This window comes from Echinops telfairi, unplaced genomic scaffold, assembly GCF_000313985.2.
Source record: "Echinops telfairi isolate 266 unplaced genomic scaffold, ASM31398v2 ScPeMD7_5592;HRSCAF=6446, whole genome shotgun sequence".
Lineage (NCBI taxonomy): Eukaryota > Metazoa > Chordata > Mammalia > Afrosoricida > Tenrecidae > Echinops > Echinops telfairi.
In genome coordinates, this window is record NW_022109491.1 from 22,230,344 (window position 1) to 22,254,654 (window position 24,311).

Sequence of the window (24,311 nt, forward strand, 5' to 3'; positions counted from 1 at the left end):
GATGTCTGGCAAACCTCTTTTGCTTGTTGCTGGATGTGGATTGTATTTCTACTTCTTCACCATCTATCTACCTTTTCTTTAGACTTGAACCACAGCCTGCCATATTGCCAGCCGACCTTGGCTTCATCTACGGCAGCCAGCAGCCTGCCGTCTGACTTGTTGATCTTGGGTTCATCAGCCTGACCCACAGACTTGGAACTTGCCAGTCTCCACCAATGGGTGAGTAATTTCTTCATCACTGGTTTTAGTGGTTGGTGCATAAATTTGAAGAGTATTTGCAGTGATTGGATTTCTTTGCATGTGGATAGACAGTATGTTAACACAGACAGCATTATACTTCAAGAGAGATTTTGAGATGTCCTTTTTGATGTCACACTATTCTTCAAGAATCTGGCAAAGTAAACCATGATTTTCTGATTCAAAATGGCCAACACCAGTCCATTTCAGCTCACTAATGTCTAGAATACCGATCTTGATGAGTTCTACTTCATTTTGATGACTTTTAATTTTCCTAGGTTCATACTTCATTCATTCCAAGTTCTAAATATTAATCGACGTTTACTGCTGTATCTTCTCATTTTGAGATGTGCCCCATCAGCAAATGAAGATCCTGAAGACTTTATTTCATTCACACTATTAAGGTCAACTCTACTTCCTCAGCCATATTTTGAGTGCCTTCTGACGTAAGAAGGTCATCTTTTGGCACTATCTCCGATAATGTTACGGTGCGATCCATTAGGTTTCCAATATCTGATGATGTTAGCTGCCATCCATAAGGTTTTCAAGGATTAATTCCTTGAAGTGGGCAGCTTATTCTTTCTTTGTAGCCTGCTCTTAGTCTGGAAGTTCTGCTGAAACTTATTCCCTTTGGGTGACCCTGCTGGTATATGAAATACCAGTGACGTAGCTTGCAGTATCACAACATATACAAGCCAAAACAATATGACAAACTAACAGACAAGTGTCAGTCGCAAGAAATACTGAGGGGTAACTCTTTGTGACCCTGGATTAGGCAATGGATTCTTAGATGATACTTAAAAGGAAAACAAATGGAAGAAATAAGGGAACTGAAAGGTAATTCATGAACTTTTTGAAGCCCTCTTATAAGTAAGTTAAATTGTAGTAAAACCAGAAACGTTTGTGCACGGGGAAGTAGAAGAAAAAAAAATGAGAAAAACTGAACCCATCCCTCATTTCCGTTTCCAAAACCACCTTGTAATGTGAAAATAAGTATTATGAGAAAATATGGATGACTATATCATTAAAAAACTGTCAAATTTCATCATAACTGCCAGACTACTGAGAATCATAGCTCTGCTGCACGTACCCTTACCCATCACAGCCAGGGCTACTCTCAGCTTGGACCAAAATTCGTTACTACAGCTAGATGTGCATTGTTAATGTGCAAAATAGGTGCATGCAAAATTTTTACTATTGTTGTAAATGTAAGATCTCGAATAACAAGACTGTTGATAAGTGAGGAGTGGGTGTATTGCCAAATCATAGCTCTAATGAAGTTCTAGTACCCAGATTAACCAGGGGCTTCAAAGAGTTCATGGAAAAATTCCCATTATCTTTTAAATCAATTTCCATGAATTTTTAGAAGCCCCTTCAATAAAGAACTTTTACAACAACAAAAAGAGAAATAACCCAGTTTAAAAATAGGCAAAATATTGAATAGGCACGTCTCTAAAAAGATACACGATTGTGGTAAAAATTATAAAACTACATGAGTATACTAAAAATCACTGAATTTTACACTTTAAGTGGGTAAATTGTATGGTAGGTGCATTATATTTCAATAAAGCTTTTTAAAAAAAGGATACAAATGGGCAGTGAGCACATGAAGAGACTCAAAATCAGGAGTTGTTAAGGAAATGGTCTATCAAAACCACAAAGAGATACCATTCCATACCAAGTAGGGCGCCTACCATCAAGACAGACGGCCATGGCAAGTCCTTATAAGTGTGGGTGAAGATGGAGACACTGGAACTCAGTGACTGCTGCAAGGAGTGTGAAAAGGTTCATCTACTTTGGGAGAACCTAGCAGTCCCTTCAAAAGCTCAACTTAAACTGACCATATGACCTAGCAATTTTACTCCTAGGTATATACCTGAGAATTGAAAGCCTTTGTTCTCAGAAAAAACTTGAACATACACGTTCATAGCAGAATTATTCATGACAGCAAAAACAGAACCCGAATCTCCATCAATTGAGCAATGGGGAAGCAAATGGTGGTATATCTGTACAACGGAGTATTTATTCAGCCATACAAAGCAATGAAGTACTAAGACTGACCACTATATGGTTGAACCTGAAAACATGAAGTGAAAAAAGCCAGTCCCTGAAGGTCACACATTTTATGATTCCACTGATTCCGGAGTAGACAAACCGATAGCACCAGAAAGCAGATGAGTGGCGGCAAGGGGCTGGAGGGAGGGAAGACTAAGGAATGACTGCCAATAAGCATAAGCTTGCTTTCTTTTACGTTGTATCGTGAATGCGATGGGAGTTTACATTTCAGGTCAACATTTGGACACTGAACAACTTCTCTAACCTCCTGTCTGCCCTGCCCCTATGCTCCCCCTTTCCCCCCATTTCAGGATTTCTTTTTGAGGGGAAAAAAATATTCTGGCATTAGATATTGGTGGGGGCGGTACAACTTTGGTGAACTCAATTTGAAAAATGGAATAATGAGCACCCAATTCAGGTGAAGCATATTCATCCTCTTATCTTTTTCACAATGCTTTCATGGTAATCATGTGTTACAAGTGATTACTGAGTGCCGAGACGTGTGCCATGAGGCAGAACAATGGAGAACAGAGAGGGCTCATCAGTCACCTCCCGTTCTGGGTTCCCGCTGCTTCCTCTGGATAAAACAGGAGCTGCCTGAAGATCCCAGGAGCCTCAGAAAGAACATGTCTTCCCTTCTCAGCTCCCAGGCCCACGGCGAGCCCATCTCTGGGTCACTGAACACAGGCCCTGGAGTCTATCTGGGCGCCATCAGTCATTGTCAGTGGGCAAAGCAAACACGTCTGTGTCTTCTCATGAAACCAGGAAGAGTGACTCCTTCCCTAACTGTGTGGGGTAAAGGGCATACTAGGATCCCTGGTGGCACAGGGGTTAAGCACTCAGCTGCTGACTGAAAGGTCAGCAGTTAGAAGCCCCCAGCCATGCCTCAGGGAACGAAGTCAACCTTCTCCCCCAGAGACCAACAGCCTTGGAAACGCTGTGGGGCAAGTTGGCTGGTCTATGGGGTGGCTGTGAGCTGCAATGGGCTAGATGACCATGGAGATTTGGGGGTTGTCATGTCTCCCTCCTGGATTACTGTGGGGGAGTCCAGGAGAGAACACATATCAAGTGTCCAGGATGGGCCTGGCACACAGTAAATCCTCAACACATGGAGCGTTCTCCCTGGATTCCACAGGCATTTCCTGCGAGGGGCCGGGAGACAGAGGAATTCCATTCTAAGCCAGGTGGGGAGAAAGCCTCCTAAACAACAATGCCAGGCAGGGTGAGGTCACTACTCAAAGAGGGAGCCGCCACATGCACAGAACATGTGATGCAGACCCCGGAACAGACTGGGATGTCCCCATCAAGAGCAAGGGACTGAAGAGTCCACTATGGGCAGCCAAAGCCCACGACAGGTCTCTAGGTGCATCTGTGGGAGGCATGGCTCACAGGGTGATGTTAGGTGCTCTTTGGAAAATCAGGACACCTTTTCAAGCTGCCCCATTCATCTCCTGTCATAGAGTGGAGACAGGAACAGGCCTGTTATGAACAAGGGAGGTGACCGAACCGCCATTAACCAAGAGCCAGGCTTGGTGAGCAGACCCATCAACAGTCCTGGCACAGTCAGTGGTGGGGAAAAAGCTCCTTTTCGAAAACGAGGACAGTTGGATCGAGAGAGGTCACACGGCTTACCCACCCTGGGTCCCGCGGCTAGTCAGGGTTTGAGCCCAGGACGGAGACTCCAAGGCTCCCTGACTTATCATCTCACGCTGCTCCTGCAACTTTCGCAGGTTTCTGTAGCCTATCCTTGTCACGTGAGGAGGGGCTGGTTCTGGCTCGGGGCCAGAGAGATTCCAAGCAAATTCTCAATCCCGATCTTTAGAGCTAGACTCCCGACTGGGTCAGAGGAAGTATGAATTTCTCTACAAAAAGTTCATGTCTAATGGAGATTCCAAGAGGTGGCTTGGTAAGTAGCGAATGACTTACTTGAACTCACTTTGCATGACTTATGGTCCACCTAGCAGGAAGTCAGCACCTACCTTGAAAGGCCACAAAGGGAGCTGATGAAGATCTAAGCACCTGAAAGGGATGGAATGTTCTCTAAACGTGGGCTTCCTTCGCTTCCCCTCTCCCCAGCCTCTTTCCATCAGTCAGCAAACACAGCAGCTGCCACAATGGACTCAAGCGTCACAACCATTGTCAGGATGGCCTAGGACCAGGCAGTGTTTGCTTCTGTGGGCCAGAGGGTCCCACTTTGAGTCAAAAGCTAACTGGGGAGCACCTTACAGCTACACCGCCCCTGAGGGAAGGGCAACATGCAGCTGCTGGAGGTGAGGTGGTGAGCAAGACAAGAGTGTCCCTGTTCTCGGGGCGCTCCCGTTGCAGTGGGAGGAACGTCGGATATGACCAGCCTACAAGGAAAATCACGTGATACAGACTGACAGGATGGCCTCTGAGGAGGAGACTAGGGAATGACAAGGCAACGACGAGAATGCCGAGATTACTGACGGGATGAGGCACCCAGGCAGAGAGAGCAGGACAGGCAAAGCCTCACTGGAAAGACCCTTGTTGACCAAGAGATCCTTCCTCTCAGCGTCACCACCAGCTGAGCCACCTTGAGCCCATCACACAACTTCTGAGCCTCAGCTGCCACACTTACAACCTGGGGAGAAAGACGCCTTACCTGCCACAGTGTGAAGGGATTCGATGGAAGGGCCATTCAGGTCTCAGATCCTCATTTGGCCCCCATCTTAGAAGAGGGGGACCAGCCCAGAGAACTCTGGGCCACATATTGTTTTTTAATTTTGTGCTGTACAAGAAATCCTGGTTCCAGGTTAAACAGCGGAGCTTGGGGCCTGCTAGAGTCATTATTGCATCAGGCTTTCCCTCAGGAACAAAAGCAGCCCAGGACAGGACATCATGGAAATGCCAAAACACCCTGGCCCCCTTAGACATGGTTAGAGGACTCAGCCTGCCCTGTGGTCAGAAAATGCACCTGCTTTATTTGAGATTTTATTTGCTTGGATCCTGATAATCCGTTGTAGTTCTTTCGCGGCTAACTCTTTCATCTGTCCCCCTTCTCCACATCTCCAATGCCACTGTCCCAGCTCAGGCTTCAGCACTCCCGACCGCAGCTATTACAAAGGGCTCATTCACTCTCTCTGCTACATTCCGAGCAACGTCTGACAAGTCTGACCCCTGTTTTTCCCTGCTTAAAACCGGCCAACAGCTCCCTAATTGTTCTTTGGATAAATGCCAAACTCCAGAACCTGACATCCAAGCCTACCACTCTCAGCCAGAGTGCCTAACTGGGTGCCAGTGAACGCCCAGGGCTCTCCTCTTTATCCACACCACGCTCCTCAGGGCTCTTAAAACAAGCCTTAGCACATTTCAGGATTACATGCCTGTATTGACTGTTCCTGCTATTTGGAACACTGTCTCATGCTCTCCTCTCACCTACACTCCTACTCATCCTTCAAAACCCAAAGCAATGTTTCCTGGTTCCTCCAGAAAACCACCACCACCACCAAAAACACTTCATTGCTGTGAAAGCACGCTGTGCCTCATTAGTATTTAAATCCCCAGAGCCTGGATTCAGTTCAATTTAATGAAAACTCCTGTCAGGGCTTCATCAGAGTGAGAATCACTACATCACAACCCAGAAAGATGCAACTGTTAAGGCCTTTGGGGCCCCACAGGAGGTAGGAAACAAGAATCTATAATAAAGACAAACAACTGTCCCAGATCCTGATGTGGGTGGTATTAGACCAGCGATTCTCAACCTTGGGGTCAAACGACCCTTTCACAGGGGTCGCCCGATTCAAAAGAGTAGCAAAATTAGTTATGAAATAGCAATGAAAATAATTTTATGGTTCGGGGGTCACCACAGCATGAAGAACTGTTATGAAAGGGTCAAGGCATTAGGAAGGTTGAGAATCACTGTATGAGACATTGAGAAATAAATACTAGACTTCCCCGCAAACACTGCTGACTTCAAAAACTGCTGGAAACATGAAAATGCTTTCTTTTTGCTTCTGTGCAGGGAACAAAAATCAAGTGGGTTTTTCGGGCTGTTTTGGAAAACAGAAGCTTAGGTTTCAGGAGCCTCTAACGTGTTGGGGCCCCTGAGCTGGCCTCTGCCCCTAATGTCTGTAAGAATGATCTCAACAGCCTAGGATCATTTTAAATCTTGAGCCAGAAGGCACCGAACCCCTAGGCTGATTTTAAAGTCAGCAACCCCCTGACACCATTGCCTGCTTCCTTGTCCATAGCTGTGCAAGACCGAGCCGTGGGCAGTGCATGCCCAGGTTCGTGACTGGACCCGAGAAAGGTGACCAGACCCGGGATGCGTCCGTTCTTAAGCGGGAGATACAGGCAGGCAGTACTCCGCAGCCGACAAAACCCTAGCGTCTAGATAAAGTCCATTCAAGGGCAACTCAGTCGAGTCCTGCTGCTTCAGGTGCTCTTCTTTCCTTCCTAAATAAACTTTGCTTTCTGCTTGCCACTTGTGGTCCGCCAGACCAAGAACCGGTGCGAGTGCAACATCACCACGCCCACCCCACCAACTAGGTGTCCCTACCACTCTGGCTATCAGCCTCCCCCATCTTCCATTGACCCACCAGATACCTGGGCTCCCCGCCAACTTCAGACCCAACCTGACCCTACAGCCCTATCTGCCAGGGGTAAGCCGAAGAAGTCCTAACACCAAGGCTACCCTCACACGGACTGCCCCTTCGCGGCCGCCACGCGGTTCCACAAGCTCCCCTACGACAGGTCAATGCCCCGCCCCGTGATCTCTGACCCGCCCGGAAGGTCTGCGCAAGCGCGCTCGGTCGCCTCGAGGACCCGCCCGGAAGGTCTGCGCAAGCGCACTCGGTCGCCCCGAGGACCCGCCCCCGACCTTCGGGTCTCAGCCAGAGGAGCTCAAGTACGGCTGCCGGCGCGACGACGAGCGAGTAGGTGGTGCGCGGCGACGGCGGCCGCCCAGGGTCAAGTTTCCTTGGGAGGAGGGCTGTGCGGGAGGGATCTCTGCAGAGAGGTGGGAGTTCGGGAACTAGGCAATCTCGCTGTTCAAACTCATCCGTCCCATCGTACGGTCGGGCGCTTGATGACCAGCTTTTGGGGAAGGGTTAGGCTGGCGCTTTGGGGCTCCAGATCTCTCCGAGCTGACCACTGGTCAGGCTGTGAGACCAGAGCCGGAGGGATAGCGGGGCAGGGAATGGCAGCGATTCGAGCGAAATTTACGATGGGGTCGGAGTGAGCGGGCCGCTGAAGTGGGCTAGGCTTGGGCTTGTGGGCGAGTCGAGGCGTCCGTTGCCCGGGGCCTCAGGTAGGCACTGGCCTCACCCTCTGGATAAAGTCCGACTGGATTTCCGCGTGGGCGTTTTAAAGGTTTTGGCGACAACCACTGATGAACTCATGTACCGTTCATCGAGCACAGACAGTACTGGGCACTGGAGGTGGAGAAATGATCGAGAACAACGCGAGCCCTAACGTACGGGAGAAAGTCACGGGTAGTAGAAGCCCTGAATGGAAAACAGGCATGTGACCTTTGAGACAAAATCATGAAGGCTGGTCAGACGTGGGGACGTGGGACCCTGTACCAAAGAGTCCACCGCACGTGGTATGCCCTGGAGCGGTGAGAGGCCGAGTGCTTGTCCTGGTCACTACAGATGCCTTTCTGTATCTGTCAAGTGGCAGGGGCAAGGTACACATTTGCCCTGTTGGCCATCCAGGCAGCCGATGGCAGGATTTGGAGGAGGGTGGACTGTAGCCCAGAGTGTAAGGGTTGGGGTACTTGGGTGGGGCTTTGGGGAGAGATCACAAATTCTTTTCCTGTTGTGTAGAGAGTTCCAGTAAATAGTGATTATCTTGTAGTTTGAAGGTCAAGAAAGCCTTGGCCAGAAGGTGTAGATTTAGCAGATGTCATCAACAGAGAGAACTAAAGCCCCAAGGAAGGCTAAGTGTGTTCACAGAGAAAATCTAAATTGAGGGAAAAAACAGAGGACTCAAGCCAACACAAAAGCAGCTCGACCCTTTAGAGATGAGACTGGGTTGCCAGGAGTCAGAACTGATTTGATGGCAGTCCGTTTGAGAGGAAGAGGTGCCCAAAGAGCCTGAAAGGGTAGGCAAAGAGATCAAGAGAAACCCACAAGCCTGTACACCATTTGGAAAAATGCCAAACCCACTCCCATGGATCCTAGGGACCCCCTCCATGGAGGTTCCAATTGATAACCTCCTGAAATCCCACACACTAGCCGCAGCAAGCCTCTCTGTTCCAGATGATCGTGCATCTGTACACACAGCAGTCTGCGACCTCAAATACCTTTTTGCCACTTCCGGAGTTTGAATTCAGCTTCAAGTGTCCCTCTCCCACACCACCACCTCTGTGAACCTTTGTCCACCCTGCCCCGGGCCCTGTCAGAGGACCACCCCCTTTCAATGCTCTCTCAGCTCCTGCACTTTGTGTGGCCGGTAGCACTTTCCATAATATCTTTTCTTCTGTGACTCTCTGACCTCAGGAGCCTGGCACGTGGTACCAAACACAAGTTCCGCAGCAGGCAGAGATGTTGGAATCCCAGAGTTGTGGAGAGGGGGTTGGGGGTGTGGGGCTCATGGCGGGTTCCGTTGCTCTGATAATCCGAGTCACAGGCTCTATTCTTGCCTTCGTCATTCAGCTGCAATGTGACCGCCAGCAAATTCCCTCCCATTTGTAAAGTGGGTTTAGCTCCCATGTACGGAACTTCAGACACTATGCTGAGCAATTTCATCAGTTTTGTTTCTCATCAAATCCACACAGCACCCTTGTTTATTAGGGAAGTAATACCATTAGGGGCTCAAACCCGGATTTGTCAGACTCCAAGTCACCTCTTTTATTGACCCTGCCATCATCTGCCTCTCACCTGACTGGGAGGTTGTCCGCGGCCTCGAGATCACGTGTACTTTTACAACATTGTGCTGAGGCCTGCAAACTGTATCATCTGGTAGATGCCCAGTAAGGAGCCCTGGCGGTGCGATAGTTAAGTGGGCAGCAGCTAACCACAAGTTCGGTGTTTTGAACCTACCAGCTGTTCTGCGGGAGAAAGATACGGTAATTTGCTTTCATAATCAGAATCAACTCAGTGGTGGGTTTGGGTTTGGAATCCTCGCTCTGTTCTGAAGGATGGAGCTGAATATAACGGTCTCACTCTGTTCACTTGCTTCCTGGGGACCACGGCCATTTCTTGAGCTAAGCAGTCAAGTTCTATTTCCAAATACAATGAACACGAGGGCAGAACAAAATTAATAGTTGGCATTTCCGGGTTTTATCTGCTTCAAATTGAGTATCACGGAGGTGTGAGTTGTACGCCTGTATGTGTCTCTGGGAACCCAGTCAGACTCCGATTGCATTTGACCCTGGAGGTTCTGATGGTCTGTCTTTTCTAATAGGAGCCCTGGTGGTGTAGTGGCTTAGTGAGGGGTGTAGTGGTATAGTGGTTATGTGTTGGGCTGCTAACTGCAAGATCAGCAGTTCAAATTCACTAGCTGCTCTGAGGGAAAAAGATGAGCCTTTCAGCTCCCATCAAGATGTATCGCATTGGAAACCCTGGGGGTGGGGGGGACCAGTTCTATCCTATAGGGTTGCTATGAGTCAGAATCAACTTGATGGCAATGAGTTTGGAGTTTTATGGTCATGTGCTGTCTCAGAAATGTAATCTGGAGACATACATGTGTGTAAGATATGAAAATAATCATCATCATTTATCAAGGGGTCACGAGGGTGGGAGTGAGGGAGGGAGGGGGAAAAGAGGATCGGATACCAAGGCTCAAATAGAAAGTAAATGTTTAAAAAACAAAAAGAAAGTAAATGTTTAGAAAATAATGATGGCAACATATGTACAAATCCATGCATACAATTGATGTGTGGATTGTTAAAACCGCTTGTAAGAGCCCCCAATAAAATGGCCTTAAAATTTTTTTTAATTAAAAAAAAAAAGAAATGTAATCTGTTTGGTGTTTCCATGAAGACAGGTGCTTGTACATCAAATGTTGTCATTTTCTGTTAGTAAGTTTGTTTCTGGTTAGTTCAAAGGGAACATTCATCCCTGTATTATCAGCACTTCATGGTATTCCACAGAGAACACCTTTCTGCCTGCCTGCCCCCAGACGTCACCTGCAACTTTGAGATTCGCCAGCATGTATTGAAGCTGAGAAGGAAATTAATAATCTACTGCAGTGGGTCCCATCCCTGAAGAACTTGCTAAAAATAAGGCGCTTACCCTCCCTGCCCTAAGGCCTTTTGGATCTGGATCGCTGGGATGAGGCCTAGAAATCTGTATTCTTTCCCACGCCCCAAGTTCGGCAGCCACAGGTCCTCCTTGTTTCGCAGGCCGAGATCAGCAGCTCTAGGAGGGGAAGGACCTGGCCCCACTCACATGTGCCACGTGTGCCACTTTCTCTAATGAAGAGGGCTGGGCTCAGTCCCCGGTTTTAGGAGGCATGACCCTGGGCCCATCATTTCACCTCTCTGAGCCTCCACCTCCTTGCTTTTCAAGTGAAATATCGTCCTGGTGTTAGGAGTCAGGGGTGGCGATGAGATGCTTTGTCGAGTATTCCATCTCGTACACAGGGAAACTTTCTAAGAGTTAAACCCAGCGAATGTCCACATCTTGGTAAAGGCCAGGGTCCCTCTGTGCTGGGTGCGGCCACTAAACCAAAAAACTCAAGCCCATTGCCACGGACTTGATTCTAACTCTTAGGGACCAGACAGGCAGCCACCGGGCTCCCTTTACAAAGCAATTGTCCACATCTTTCTCTCCTGTGAGCAGCGGGTGTGTTGCACCCGGCAGTTTCCACGGTGATGGGCCCCAGGACATCGTCACCAAGTCCTCTTCTCCGTCTTGTGCAGGCTGGAATGGCCTCCGGCTGGGAGAGCTTCCTGCAGGATGAGCAGCAGCTGGAGGAGCTGGCAAGGCAGGCCGTGGATCGGGCCCTGGCTGAGGGTGTGCTTCTGAGGACGGCCCAGGATCCCACTTCTTCAGCCGTAAGCACACTGTCCACTCCCCGAGACACTGCCCATGCTCCCCTGACCCACTGCTTGGGTCCTGCCTTGCGGGGAGCAGCTCTTTCAGGGCAGAGAGCCTCACTCTTTTAGTTTGTCCTGTCCCTAAAAGTGACCCCAGGAAGTCTGTAAAGTAACAAGCAGCACGCTGTTGTAGTCAACTTAAGATAAGGGATTTGAAGCTTGATTTTGGCGATTTATTTAACCTCTCTCAACTGCAGTTTTTCTTACTTACCTTGCTATGTTGGTGAAAGAATTAAGAGCTAAATCTTAGAAAGCACTTTCCCCCCAAACATACCGCCTTTGATTCCATTCCCATTGCGGTTATCCTAAAGGACAGTAAGAACTGCCCCCAAGTTTCCGAGGCTGCAGATCCTCATAGAAACATGTTGCCTCATTGTTCTTCAGTGGAACAGCTGATGCGTTTGAACTACCGACTCTTTCCTTAGAACCCAAGCACTCTAACCACTGCACTACAGGGATGCTTGCTCTTAGCCTAGTGAGCTACTATTTACCAAGACCCCGAGCCCATCCTAATCACACTCCCTTCTGTGTCAGTGATTTGCTGCCTGTCATCCCGGGTCTCTGTGATTTTATATACACATATAGGAAGGCGTACATGGAGCACACCGTTTTCTAAAACATACGTTGTAGAATTCATATGTATTCTGGAGCCCGTTTTTTCCTTTAACAATCTGTCTTGGAGTTCTTTCCAGCTCCCTCCATCGGGATCAGCTTTGTTTGGTGAACAGTATTCCAGGGTGGACAGGCCACAGGTTGTGTTTTCTCCACTGATGGCTCTTTTGGTGATTCTCATGTCATTGGGATGCTACACGAACATCCGTGCACCTCTCTGGATGGGCACCTGTGAGTGTCGCTGTAGGGTTGATAACATAAACATAATACTGTAATAAATGTAATCCAAACCACTTCTTTTAAAAACTTTTATCTTAAAAGTAAACCAAAAAACCTTTGTGGCCGGTTATGAGATTTTCATAGTTCAAAAGTCAAAGAGTAGAGGAGTTTACAGAGTATTCGGTAGCTGCCTGCTAACAGTCTGTATTTTAACGTATGGTGTACCCCTCAAATAGTTTATTTGTCACAAACAAATGCGAGTAAGTCAAAACATATTGCCACACAATCACAGACACTGTTACTAAACAAAAATATCGACATGTGACATGATTGTTTCTCAACACACCCTCCATCTAGGTCGATACCTGTTCACGGCTGTGTTTCCATCTCCTTCCCTGAGCAATTCTGCGTGCGTCAGCGTATCCCATGGCAGCCTCGAGGGACTCAAACCAGGCTCCTCCTGAATGTCCTTTCAGTTCCAAAGGAACAGTCCCTTGTGATGAGAAGATGGAGATGGGACATGGTATTGAACGAGGCCTCAAAAGACAGAAAGGAGAAAGAAAGAGCACAGCAGAGGTCCAGTAGCAAGAAAGGGCAGACCAGTGTTGAGAAGGCAGCAGAACTGGAGCCCGTGGGTGGCCATGATGGGAAAGCAGGCAGGCAAAGGCAGCCAGCCAAGAGGAGTGTGGTGGGGAGCAGGGGTGAAAAGGGAGTCCAAGGCTCTGGGTGTTCGTCAGTTGTAATAGTTAGGGAGCTAGGGTTTATTGTTGTTGTTTAATAGGGTACACAGTTCAAAAGGTATTCAGTAGAAAGGAGAATTGTGCGGCCATTACCCCAATCAACTTCAGAACACACCCCCTCCCCATGGTTAAATGTGGGGTTAAGGGGAAGAGGGAACCCCACAAAACATCACAGGTTCAGTAGGCGCAATTGTACAGCGATAATAAGTAGAGATTACAGTAAAGTCATAGAGAGCATGAGAGTTAAAGGATAGAGTCAAGTAATGGAGTCAGACGCAATTCATGGTAGCATCGCTCACCTCAGCTCGGCTTGATGGTCCTCGTGGAGGGGACTTAGCCGTCAGAGAAGAAGCCGATGCTTCGTCCTCCTTAGTCACCTTCTCCAGCCACCCTCCCGAGAACCAGGGAGCCTCATTATTTATTGCTAACCACGCATCATATCGCTTTAGGGGATCTGATTACAGAGTCATACATCACAGAAAGGGGCAATACAATTCATTCTAGAACAAGTTTGATCACTCTGATGTCTCATATAATAAAACAGACAATTACTATTCTGGGAGGCATGCAAGTTCCCTGATAGTGGACAATAACCTGAGTCACCAGGCGGGGTATTAACATAGGGGTATTAACATAAGCAATACATCAATAGGAGGGGCATGACCTAGGGGTGTGCCCACATTTGTTGTGGGATAAACAGTGATGTCTGCTTGATCTAGACAGCGGATCATGACTATCTAACCTTGGTCATCCTTGGGCGGGTTTGCCCTCTCTGGTATCTCCTGCAAGTAAACAGACCACCATTATCCTTATCAGAAGGGAGTGGGTCTTATTTAGGGTGAGTCAGACTAATAGTCCAGCCACTATAGATGGCTGATGTTAAGGAGAATAACCTCTGACTAACTTTCGCTGCCTAAAAAACAGTCATTCTTAAGCAGCTAAGTCTGGTACATATTTTGGGGAGACAACTTAAGAGAAATTCTTCTGTTCCTCACAGTTAAATCGCCTTTAAAATGAATTGTGTCATCACCATCAGTTCTAGTGCTCCCTGCCCGCTCCTGCCTTCATTGTTTACTTCCCAAATCCCCTCACCCTCCCTATCTCTCTCCCTCCACCCCTACATCCCCTATAAACCCATGCATCAGTTATTGTCTGTATGCAGCCACTCCTTCTGTGTTTCACAAACTGGAAATGTCAACAGAAACAATGAAAACCCAAAATGAAATAAAGTAAGGATAAAATAATAATATAAAGGTAAAAATACAAATAATAAGAATGAAAAGACCAGCAATATTAAAAAATGAAGAATGAAATTTTTGTCATGGAATAAGTGTGAGATACTTGCACTTAGAACAAATTCAGGTTACTTGCACTTAGAACAAATTCAGGTTGGGGCAAGAGGGAGGTCAACTGACCAAGTATCAAGTTCGATCCAGCATAATCAGGTTTATAATGCTCTCTGTCTGATAGTAAGGCTGTTCGAGACCCTTGCCTGTGACTAGAGGCTGAATCTGACTAGCTACTCTGCAGATACTCTCCTGCTGTCCTCCACAGCCTTCTACCAATTGGATGTTCATAATTTTAGCTCTGATACTTTTCCCTTCGTCATATTGAATTTTATTATTGTCATCTTTGGATCACACAAGCTGGCATGCTTCTTCCATGTAGACTTAGATGACTCTTCATTTAGATGGCCGGTTGTTTGACTATAAGCCTTTAAGACCCCAGACAGTATTCCGATTGATAACCAGGCACCATCTGTTTTCTTCACCACGCTTTGCTGCTGCACCCTTATCTTCAGTGATCATTTTATGAAGGTGACTATTGAGCAGGGCCAGGTGGTCAGAACTAACTGTTCTTGGATTGGGGTTAGAGTTTAGTAGGAGCCCAGAATCTATCTGCTTGTCCATGGGATATGCACAACTCAGGTTTACTCTGGCAGTTGCGTTATGACAAAATCAAAATCCCGTGAGACCACCTACACCAACCACAGCAACAAACCAACCAGCAAACAAACAAACAAGCTAAAGGCAGGAAAACAAAAACCCACAGAAACAAAAAAGTACATTGTCAATCATCCTCCTGGTGTATAAGGCACTGATGACATCATCAGTTTTCTCAGTGACACAGCTCTCTGGACCCTGTGCGTTTGAGAAGTCAATGTTCCACCTTGAGCCACAGCCCAGGAGCTTACATCAGCGGTTCTCAACCAGTGGGTCGTGACGACCCCTTTGGGGGTCTAACGACCCTTTCACAGGGGTTGCCCAAGACCATTGGAAAACACATCAATATAATTACATCTTTTAAAAATCATTGTATTGGGAGCTCTGACAGATCTGGTAACATTCCATAGTTCAGTCACATCAAGCAGTATTGGACACTTGTCACCACAATCTGTTTCTTTCATTTTGACCTCCTTGATATCCGCTCCCTTTGATCCCCTCCTTCCTCCACTATATTACATATTGTTTTGTGATTAATCACTATGCTTTAATTATGCTTGGTTATGTTCAATTTGTAACAATGAAAATATATCCTGCATATCAGATATTTACATGATGATTCATAACAGTAGCAAAATTACAGTTATGAAGTAGCAGCAAAAATAACTTTATGATGGGGGGTCACCACCACATGAGGAACTGTATTAAAGGGTTGCAGCATTAGGAAGGTTGAGAACCACTGCCTTATACAATTCAATCTCCCGTCCCATTGAGCTCTGTTTACCCTGAGTATGGGGATTGGTGCCAGGGTGGGGTGGGGGGACTTCCTGGAGTAATTCTTCCAAGTGCAGACACCTGCCCAACAGATCAAAACTCGTGATGTCACTGTGAGCGGGGGTCTCCAGATACTAAATATATGATTCTGGGTCTCTTTCCATTGGACTTCCATCCCTCTAGGTTCAGTGACCACCACTTCCACAGTCTCTCTGCTTCCTCTCCCCTCTGAGTACCCCAGTCCTCAGTCCAATGGTGCAGGCAGCTTCAAGGCAAGGTTCAGTTCATCCATCGGGGCCTCTGTAGTAAGTCCTTCTAGTGTAGCCCCTACGTTATGCCATCCTGCCTGCAAGGCCAGCCAGCATCCAAGGTCATCGTGGTGCTTAGTCCATGGTGTGGTTCACTGAGGGTAGGGTGGAAGCATATTGGTGTTGTCTACCCAGGAGCAAATAATCTGACCCATTGTCCCCCTAGGTTCTGTACAGTCATTGTTTAGCATCCCTTCCTGGTATGAGGTTACTTCTCCCCAATCATCCACTGTGCTCACCAGCAGAACTATCCGTGTCTCCTCCACAGTGTAGTTGTCCTCCTCCCCTGGTCTTGGCTTGATATTCTGGCAAGATTCTCCTTCCATTCCAATGGGGGGGTGGGGGGCGGGGGTAGGGAGCGCTTGATTTGCCCGAGTCTTGTCTCGAGTAGATGGTCAGCTCCCATTTCCCCCCTCTAGAGGGAGTGATCCCAGGCAACGTAAAGGTCTCCTTCACGTCAGCTCCGCTCTTGTGAAGTGCACGGAAAGGAGGTGATGTGTGGTTCATGGCTGGTAGGTGGCCTGCTCCCCTTTTGTTCAGGAATTGGTTCATAAGATTTGTTTTAATTAGTGTTTCTTCTTAGAGTAGTGGACTCATACAATACTTATCCTTTTGTGATTGACTGAATTCACTCAGCATAATGGTTTCCAGGTCCTTCCAGCGTGAGCGGTGTTTCATGCTCTCATCGCTGTTTTTCAGGCATGCACAGTATCCCATTGTGTGTATGTGCCCCAGTTCCTTACCCTTTCCTCTGCTACTGGGCACCCGGGCTGCTTCCACTTTCTTGCTGTTGTGAACTGTGCTGCTAGGAACATGGGAGAGCGTACCTCCATTCTTGTTGTGTCTCTTGTTTCTTTGGGGTATCTGCCTACTAGTGGGATGGCTGGCACACAGGGAATTTCAGTTCTGTTTTCCAAAGCAGGAGCCAGCCCCAAAACATGTAGATGCGCACAACTCTTCTCGGTGTAATCCGACAATTGAATTGTATGATACATGAATTTTACGCCAATACAACTGTTGGGGGAAAACAAACAAACAAACATGCAGCTAGATGTGCTACGTCTTTGGGAAAAGCCAGCTCATCTGGCAAGTTGACCCTCTTTTCTGGCTGGCACCAATGGGCTGGAGCGGAGTTGGCCGCCCTCTTTAAAAGCATTAAGCAAATGAGGAGCTGATGCCAAGGGCTCAAGTAGAAAGCAGGTGTTTTGAGGATGATGATGGTAACATATGTACGAATGTGCTGGACACAATTGATGTATGTATGGATTGTGATAAGAGTTGTATGAGCCCCTAATAAAATGATTAAAATGAAAAAGCACTAAGCATTAGGTGCCGCCATCCCGGCCACTCCCGGTAGTTTTCCCGACTATGAAGCAGAGCCTTTTCTGTCATGCAGATGCTATAGTTTTTCTTACAGTCGAAGAATATCGGTCTTGTTTACACATCTCTATCCAAAGTGAGACGATGGTGTGTCAACCTTCACCCAATGGACAAGTGGGGAGCAGTTGTATGAACTCTCTCCTACTGACCCCCACTTCAGGTGGCCATATGAGTCCCGAGGAGCAGAGAGCAGAGTCAGAAAGAAGTCTTAGCAGCAAAATGATTCAGACCAAATGGGTCTTGTTAGAAGAGGCAGATCTCTGGAATGGTCAAGGCAAGGACAGTGGTCACCCCTAGGTGTACCCGGGGTGTTCGGTCACTCCTTGCAGACTCTGCAGTCATCCCCAGTCTAACGCATAAAGTCTCAGGCAGAATAAACCACACACCACACTCTCCCAAACAGCCTCCTCTGTTGTACCGTAAAGCAAATGCCGAGGAGGGTGAGTGGGGAATTACCTACCATCATTTTGAATGTGTTTACCCTAGGTACCCCTTGCTTCTACTTCTTTGAATGTATCCTTCAACCCTTCTCACTGTATAGTCTTCTGTTTGTTTTTGAATGCAGTTTCTTTGTTTGGGCTCTGCTCAGTTTTTGTCCCATAGACGTGGACTACCACAATGGCAAGCTGATAGTCACTCCAAGATTTACAAGTCACCAGTTCATCAAGATCTAGTTATTGGTGAGAAGCTCGCCAATTTGAAACAGTATCCTAGATGGTCTTTGGGTTTCTCACTGTGCCAAAGTCCAAAGAAACGGGAGTACAGTTGAACCTGGACCACCATCTCCAACACGGGCTGGGGGTGGAGGGACCTCTCCTGGCTTCTACTCAGGGGCCAGAGGACACTTCTGCTACAGTCCTGACAGCAGCCCCTGCTCCCTCCCTCACCACAGGGCTAGGGCACAGGTGTGAGCTCCTGACATGGAAGAGGGCCTACAGTCGGATATCAGCCACCTCAGGGCTATGTGTGAGTGTGTGTCTGCAGGCATGTACATGGTATCTGTTATGTAGCTACCATGCTGGTTCAAACCCAGTTCCACTCACCAGCTGTATATGTATGCATGTGTGTGTGTACATATGTACACAAAAATATATAGATATATGTGTGTCTTTGGACAACCTGAGTCTTAAGTATGTGTCAAATATGGATGATAATAGTATCTTCCTCATAGAATTAAATGATGGCTTTATGTATTTAAAATAGCACCTTGCATCACTTCTTGTGTTTTGCTTTGTTGCTGGTTTTTTTTTCCATTGTTATTAAAACATGCACACACTTTGGTTTCTCTGCCATTTCCATCTCTAATAATTTGGCTTTAGTGTTTTTCTGAATTGTTTTTGTTTAATATGCCAAGAGGTAAAACGCCCCAGAGTCCAAAAGGTCTTTTTGTAATCTTTCCTCATCCTGTTCCGCCCCCGTAACCACTATTCTGCAGTTATGTGACCTCAGTAAACGTAGGCCAAGCTTTCCACCAGGGCACGGTTACAGCAGTCACAGGAGTTCCACCCCTGTCGTCCTCTCTCTCGACCAGGTGGTGAGCTATGCCCCATTCACGCTGTTCCCCTCCCTGGTCCCCAGTGCCCTACTGGAGCAGGCCTATGCCGTGCAGATGGACTTCAACCTGCTGGTGGATGCCGTCAGCCAGAACACCGCCTTTCTGGAGCAAACGCTGTCCAGGTACAGGGCGCTGGGAGCCACCAGAACCAAGGGACTGGCTGGGACCATGACAGCTGACTTGGCGGGGCCGGAGCCCTGTCAGAGAGAGAAGGCGGTGAAGCAGTAGACCAGGAGCCAGGAGAGCGAGTCTGTAATCCTGGTTTCTTCCTGTTGTGGCCCGCCCTTTCTTCTTGTGTGCAATGGAGAGGTCAGCCTCACTTGGCTGCCTTCCAGCTCTGGCCTTCCGGGATCCTGTGCTTCATGGCCCTCCGCTTTGAAGACTGGAGTTTCCATTTGGAACGAGGGAAGGTCAGTCCAAGACGCTTCCTCATTCCAAAGAGAAAGGCACAGGCAGGAAGTGTCCCTGGGTTTGTCAGCATTCCTACACCTTGCCCTGCGCAGGGATTGATTCCTTCCTGCCACCTCGGGCCTCTCACCTGCAGGTATAGACGGGCCACAGCCAGGGCAGGAAGCAGCAGAACTCTGAAGTGAGTCACCGCCTCCTTCCAGCCTCTCCGTCCTTTCCCCCTGGGGCTGTTTTTCTTTTCCTTTTTCCTTCCTTTCACCTTCAGACGCATTGCGTATCAATGCTTTCAGTTTTTCAAAATGTAAACATATGCACACACTTTAGTTAGAGACAAGACCTTTTGAAAAGGTAACGTGTCCCTGGGCGTGTAAGTGGATAGGAAAGGACACAATGGTACCTGGCGTGAGGCTGACTGGGAGCAGTTGGTTGTGAATGGGGAGCCCAGCACCTACCCTCTCTGTCTTGCCTTAAGGAGGCCGACATTGGTGCCGAGTGCTCTGGATGATGGAAAATGGGAGTAGGCTGGCTTGTGACCTTTATCCAAAAATGCTTCCTTAACGTGACCTCTCCCTTCCCCTACCCCACCCCCCACAGCCCCATCTATCGCCCCCCACTGAAAGGTAAACTGAGGCATGGGACGAGTGAGAGGTAAACTGAGGCATGGGGAGACGGATAAAGATAACTGAAAGGACAAAGGGAGAGCAGAATCGGAAATAGCTTTATTAGTGGGGAGCTCCGGGGCGAAGTCCCATGGTCTAGCAAGTAGCCCAGAGAAACTGCAGGCTTTGTTTCGGGTCCGGAGTAAGTGGGGAGAGGGGTCCATGCTGCAGCAGCAAGGTTTAAGGGCCAGCATGTAGTTGATCAGCTCTGGCAGGCAGGCTGACAGACCGGTTCTCAGAGAGTCAGGCATTCCAGGCATTGTTCTTCGGTCTCCTCATTTCAGGGGGACAGCTGCTGACCTTCGGGGACAAGCAGGGAAGTGGGGCCCATGTCCACCTGCCTTGCTCCTCCCTCCTCGGACACAGCAGCTCCTGAGGGAGAAGAGCAGGGGGGTGGGGTGGGGTGGGACACAGGGCTAGAACAGCAGCCGGAAGTCCAGGCTCGGAAAGGAGCCACCTCCGAAAGGGCAGCGTGGGTTTCCACACCCGCAGGGAGGACGCTCCTGTGCTCCGAGAGGCCCACGGACTCTAGCAACCCTAGTCGGCTTTCCGAAAGTGTTAACTCCTACCCGGAGCAGCCCGCCGCCTCTCTCCCACGTGGCTGGTGGGTTCGAACGTTCAACCTAGGTAGTTCATGGCTGGTGCCTAACCCACAGTGCCACCAGGGATCCTGGAACGTTGGAAAGGACCCCCGGAAGAGCTGGCTGGGGGGCAGACCTGAGCTACTTGGCTCCTGGACTGGGCCACGGTGGGCTACATCAGCTGTGCAGGGGTCCCCCCTGAAGCCTGAGGCAACCCCTGGGGTGGTAGTTGCCTGTGAGCCCTGTCTCCCTGCTTCTCTTCGTGAAGAGCCCCCAAACCATACTGGATGAACCCCTGCCACGCGGCCCCTCCCACTCCACAGAGGCACCCAAACTCATTGGGCCTGTTGCCTCCTTTCAGAAAAATAATTCCTCAATACTTCCTTGTAATGAAAAATGTTTGTACTGTAGTCCATCATCCAGGATAAAGTGTAGCTATCTGCTTTTCTAGCCCCTGCGCCCACCCCCGCCCCTCCTTCCAGTGCCCCTAGGGGGTGGTATCGCCCACTTTGGGAATCAGTGCCCAAGCCGTGTACAGGACCGTCCGTCAGTGATAACGAGCAGTACAGACGCACGTGGCCGTGTCTTCGCGCTATGTATAATCACGTGGTCACGTGGGAGAGAAAACTCCCATCAGCACACACACAAAAGGGAAAACTGGAGCTGTGGTCAGTGCTGTAAAGGCCCACAGAGGTCTGAAAAGACACCGCAGGGGAACCTGGCCCAGACAGGGATGGCTTCACTGAGGAAAGCACATCATGAGGAATGGTTGCTAAAAATACAAAATGAAACAGGATATTCCATTAGATCAGAAAAACCCCATTGGGGCTTCTGCTAGCCTCTAATCTGTAGAGGTAGGTGTTGGGGCTGGGGGTTGTCTTGTCCTGGGAGGTCCCGGGTTTCAGGGAAGCTACTGAGAGTTAGGTCAGTCAGAAAGCTTGCCAACCACCAGAGCTCTCACAGTATAAAATAGTCTGGAGGCTATCGCGTGCCATTTTTTAGTTCTTCTCAGGACTAAGAGCTATGTTTCATTGTTACATGTGGTATTCCATCTTCACAACTCAGTGCTATAAATCCGATGATTTTCTGCTCCACTTTACATACGGACAAACCAAGCTGCGGAGAGAGCCAGGGAAGGGACTCTGGTGTTGCCTGGTAGTGAGTGGGAGAACTGGGATTTGAACCCAGGTCATCGGGCTCCTGCGCTGGGTCCTTATTTACTATTCTCTACCATGCCTGTATGGGGCGTGGGAGGAGTGAGTATTCAGCCTTTGGCTGGGAGATCCGGAGAGAATTGAATAGTCAATGGAGAGAGTAGAACCCCTTGACATTTAAGGGCCCATGAAACTTGGAAAATGTGACCTGTCCCCTCCTGCAGCACCATCAAAAGGGATGACTTCACTGCGCGCCTCTTTGACATCTACAAGCAAGTCCTAAAGGAGGGCATTGCCCAGGTGAGCTCTCCTACCATCGTCTGGGACCGGCCCTTCCCATTTCCATTTTTTAACCAAAATTTGGCCCAGGTCCAGAGCTAATGGGAGTCTGCTGCTTACTACTGGGTCCCTCCGGGTTTGTACATCAGAGACCAATCCTGGGGTGACCCAGAGAATGCGTTTCCCTGGGTGTGGGAGTGCTATCCAGGGCCACGTTGCCTGCTCTGTGGCCAGCCGCCCCACCTCACAACCCCCTGAATCAGCCTTTGTGGAGGTGTTCTCAGCGTGCACTTTCCCCCTACAGACTGTGTTCCTGGGCCTGAACCGCTCTGACTACATGTTCCAGCGCAGTGCTGATGGCTCCCCAGCCCTGAAACAGATTGAAATCAACACCATCTCTGCCAGCTTTGGGGGCTTGGCCTCCCGGACCCCGGCTGTGCACCGGTGGGTCCGTTGGGCAGCAGGGCCTATAGTCACAAGCTGGGCCAGGGATCTTCAACTCAGACTATGCCTTCTTGAGTCCCAGGTCAGGGGTTCCCCTTGGCAGCACACTCTCCACTTTGGCATGTCCAGGAGAGAAGGGACCTCGGGGTGCATCTAGTTGTGCCCCGTCATTGTTCGAGCTAGTGTTCCAGTCAGAGGGAACAGTATCGGTGAGGACCCAAGGTGGAAAGAGCTAGAAGTGTTGGGGGGCCTGAGAGGAGGTCTGACTCCCAGGGCAGGAGGGATGCTGACCCTGGCCCACCTGAGGGCTGAGCCACAGCCCAGGCCACCTCTGGCCTGCTGTCATGCACCAAAGAGCTGTGATTCCCCATGGTCCGTGGCAAGAGTCTAGTGAGCACCCAGGGGCCAGCGCTCCCGCTCATTGGGAAGCTGGGATAGTCACAGGACCTCAAGGCTCCCCTGGGTATATTCCCCTGGCACCCTAATGCTGGGCTTAGGGCTCCTAGCAGATTCCAGCGGGAGGCGGATCCTCCAGGAGCAGGCTAGGAAGGTGCATTCCTAGTGCTCAGCTGATTCTCACAGTGATGTTCCTGCAAGTGGCCATGAGGTCACAGGCACAGGGCTCACGCAGGTCCACCGATGACCAAACAGCTCTCTCTTCCCAACAGACACGTTCTCAACGTCCTAAGGAAGACCAAAGAAGCTACCCAGATCCTCTCCAATCATCCCAGCAAGGGGCTGGCCCTAGGGATCGCCAAAGCCTGGGAGCTCTACGGCTCAGCCAAGTAAGGGGGCTAGACTGGGGCTGCAGTCACCTGCACTGAGTTCAGCCCTTGTGGACGCAGCCACTTCCTATTTACCGGGTATCATTAGGGAGCCAGGGACTTTTTCAAACCATGAAAGCTTACGCTTTCCAGTGCCAATGATCTTAGTGGAGTTTGGAGCTTCCTGCTAAAGCTCCAGGGCAGCGAAAAAGAGGATGGTCCGTATCAAGATGGATTGACACCGTAGCTGCGTTGATGGCTAAAGCCCAAGCACAATGCTGAGAGTCGGGTTCTTCGGTGGAGTTGGCGCCAGCACCGGGCCACCTTGGCCCTTTCCTCTGAGTTTCCACGTCCTCGTTGTGCTGAGGGTGTGATAATAATACTGCAAAGAGTGGCAAACCATTGCCCGCCAGTAGATACTGACTCCTGGGGACCCTGTGTGTTCCAGAGTAGAGCTGCCCCATAGGGCTTTCTTGACTGTAAACTTGATGGAGGCAAATCACCAGGTCTTTCTACCACAGCACCACTAAGTGGGTTCAAACCACCAACCGCTAGGTTCATCATTGAGCTCTAGCCATTTGTGCCACCCAGGAACCAAAAAGAGAGTCGTAGTGATCATTACATGAGATCATGGATATGAAAAATAAATGATAGCCAAATTTTAAAAAAAGGATGACAATTGCCACGGATGCTTTCTAATAGAACATTCACAATCATAAGGTTGTTACTGTCGCGTGCCATCGAGCTGGTTTCAGCTCTCAGCGACCCCATGGACAACAGGTTGAGAGACTGCCCGGGCCTGCACCATCCTCACAAGAATACCAGCTGGCATGTAACAAGTACTAGTTTTCTTTTACAAAAGCCGCCTGAGGCTCAGGGAGGTTGAAGAACTTGCCTGAAGTCCCACAGCCAGTACGTGCAGATATTCCTGTCTGTCTGTCGCTAACGTTTGAATTCTCCGTGATACTGCTCTGCCTCCTAGAGGCCGAGTGGATTGGAAAACTCAAGTGCAAGCATTTATAGAGCAACCAAATTTCGTCATCCATCATCCTAGGCTTCTAAAAGCAGACTGGAAAATAAGTTAGGATTTCAACTTTGCCACGTTCTTTGAAAAACTAAGGTTTGTGGTTGGAAAGGATATTTTGATGGTAAAAGTCTGGGAACTACTGTTTAACCCCTTTATTTTATTTTTTTC

The 24,311-nt window shown here is 48.9% G+C and overlaps 2 protein-coding genes across 3 annotated transcripts in view; one reads left to right on the forward strand and one right to left on the reverse strand.

Annotated features, from left to right (window-relative positions):
• MYH7B (myosin heavy chain 7B) overlaps positions 1-5,988 on the reverse strand; it is a 40,479-nt gene extending 34,491 nt beyond the window's left edge. Inside the window, exon 1 of the mRNA XM_045295274.1 lies at positions 4,916-5,988. Coding sequence (XP_045151209.1) covers positions 4,916-5,187 — 272 coding nt within the window. The 5' untranslated portion in view covers positions 5,188-5,988. The remainder of the gene's footprint in view (positions 1-4,915) is intronic.
• Positions 5,989-7,154: 1,166 nt separating this feature from the next.
• The window catches only part of GSS (glutathione synthetase), a 28,084-nt gene continuing 10,927 nt past the window's right edge, over positions 7,155-24,311 (forward strand). The window contains exons 1-6 of one of the 2 annotated variants that reach the window (XM_004698239.2): positions 7,155-7,187; positions 11,120-11,254; positions 18,804-18,949; positions 21,854-21,929; positions 22,213-22,352; positions 23,021-23,137. In XM_004698239.2, coding sequence (XP_004698296.1) covers positions 11,126-11,254; positions 18,804-18,949; positions 21,854-21,929; positions 22,213-22,352; positions 23,021-23,137 — 608 coding nt within the window. In that variant the 5' untranslated portion in view covers positions 7,155-7,187; positions 11,120-11,125. Of the gene's footprint in view, positions 7,188-11,119; positions 11,255-18,803; positions 18,950-21,853; positions 21,930-22,212; positions 22,353-23,020; positions 23,138-24,311 lie in introns of those variants that run through there. The other variant, XM_045295413.1, reaches the window with a different exon arrangement.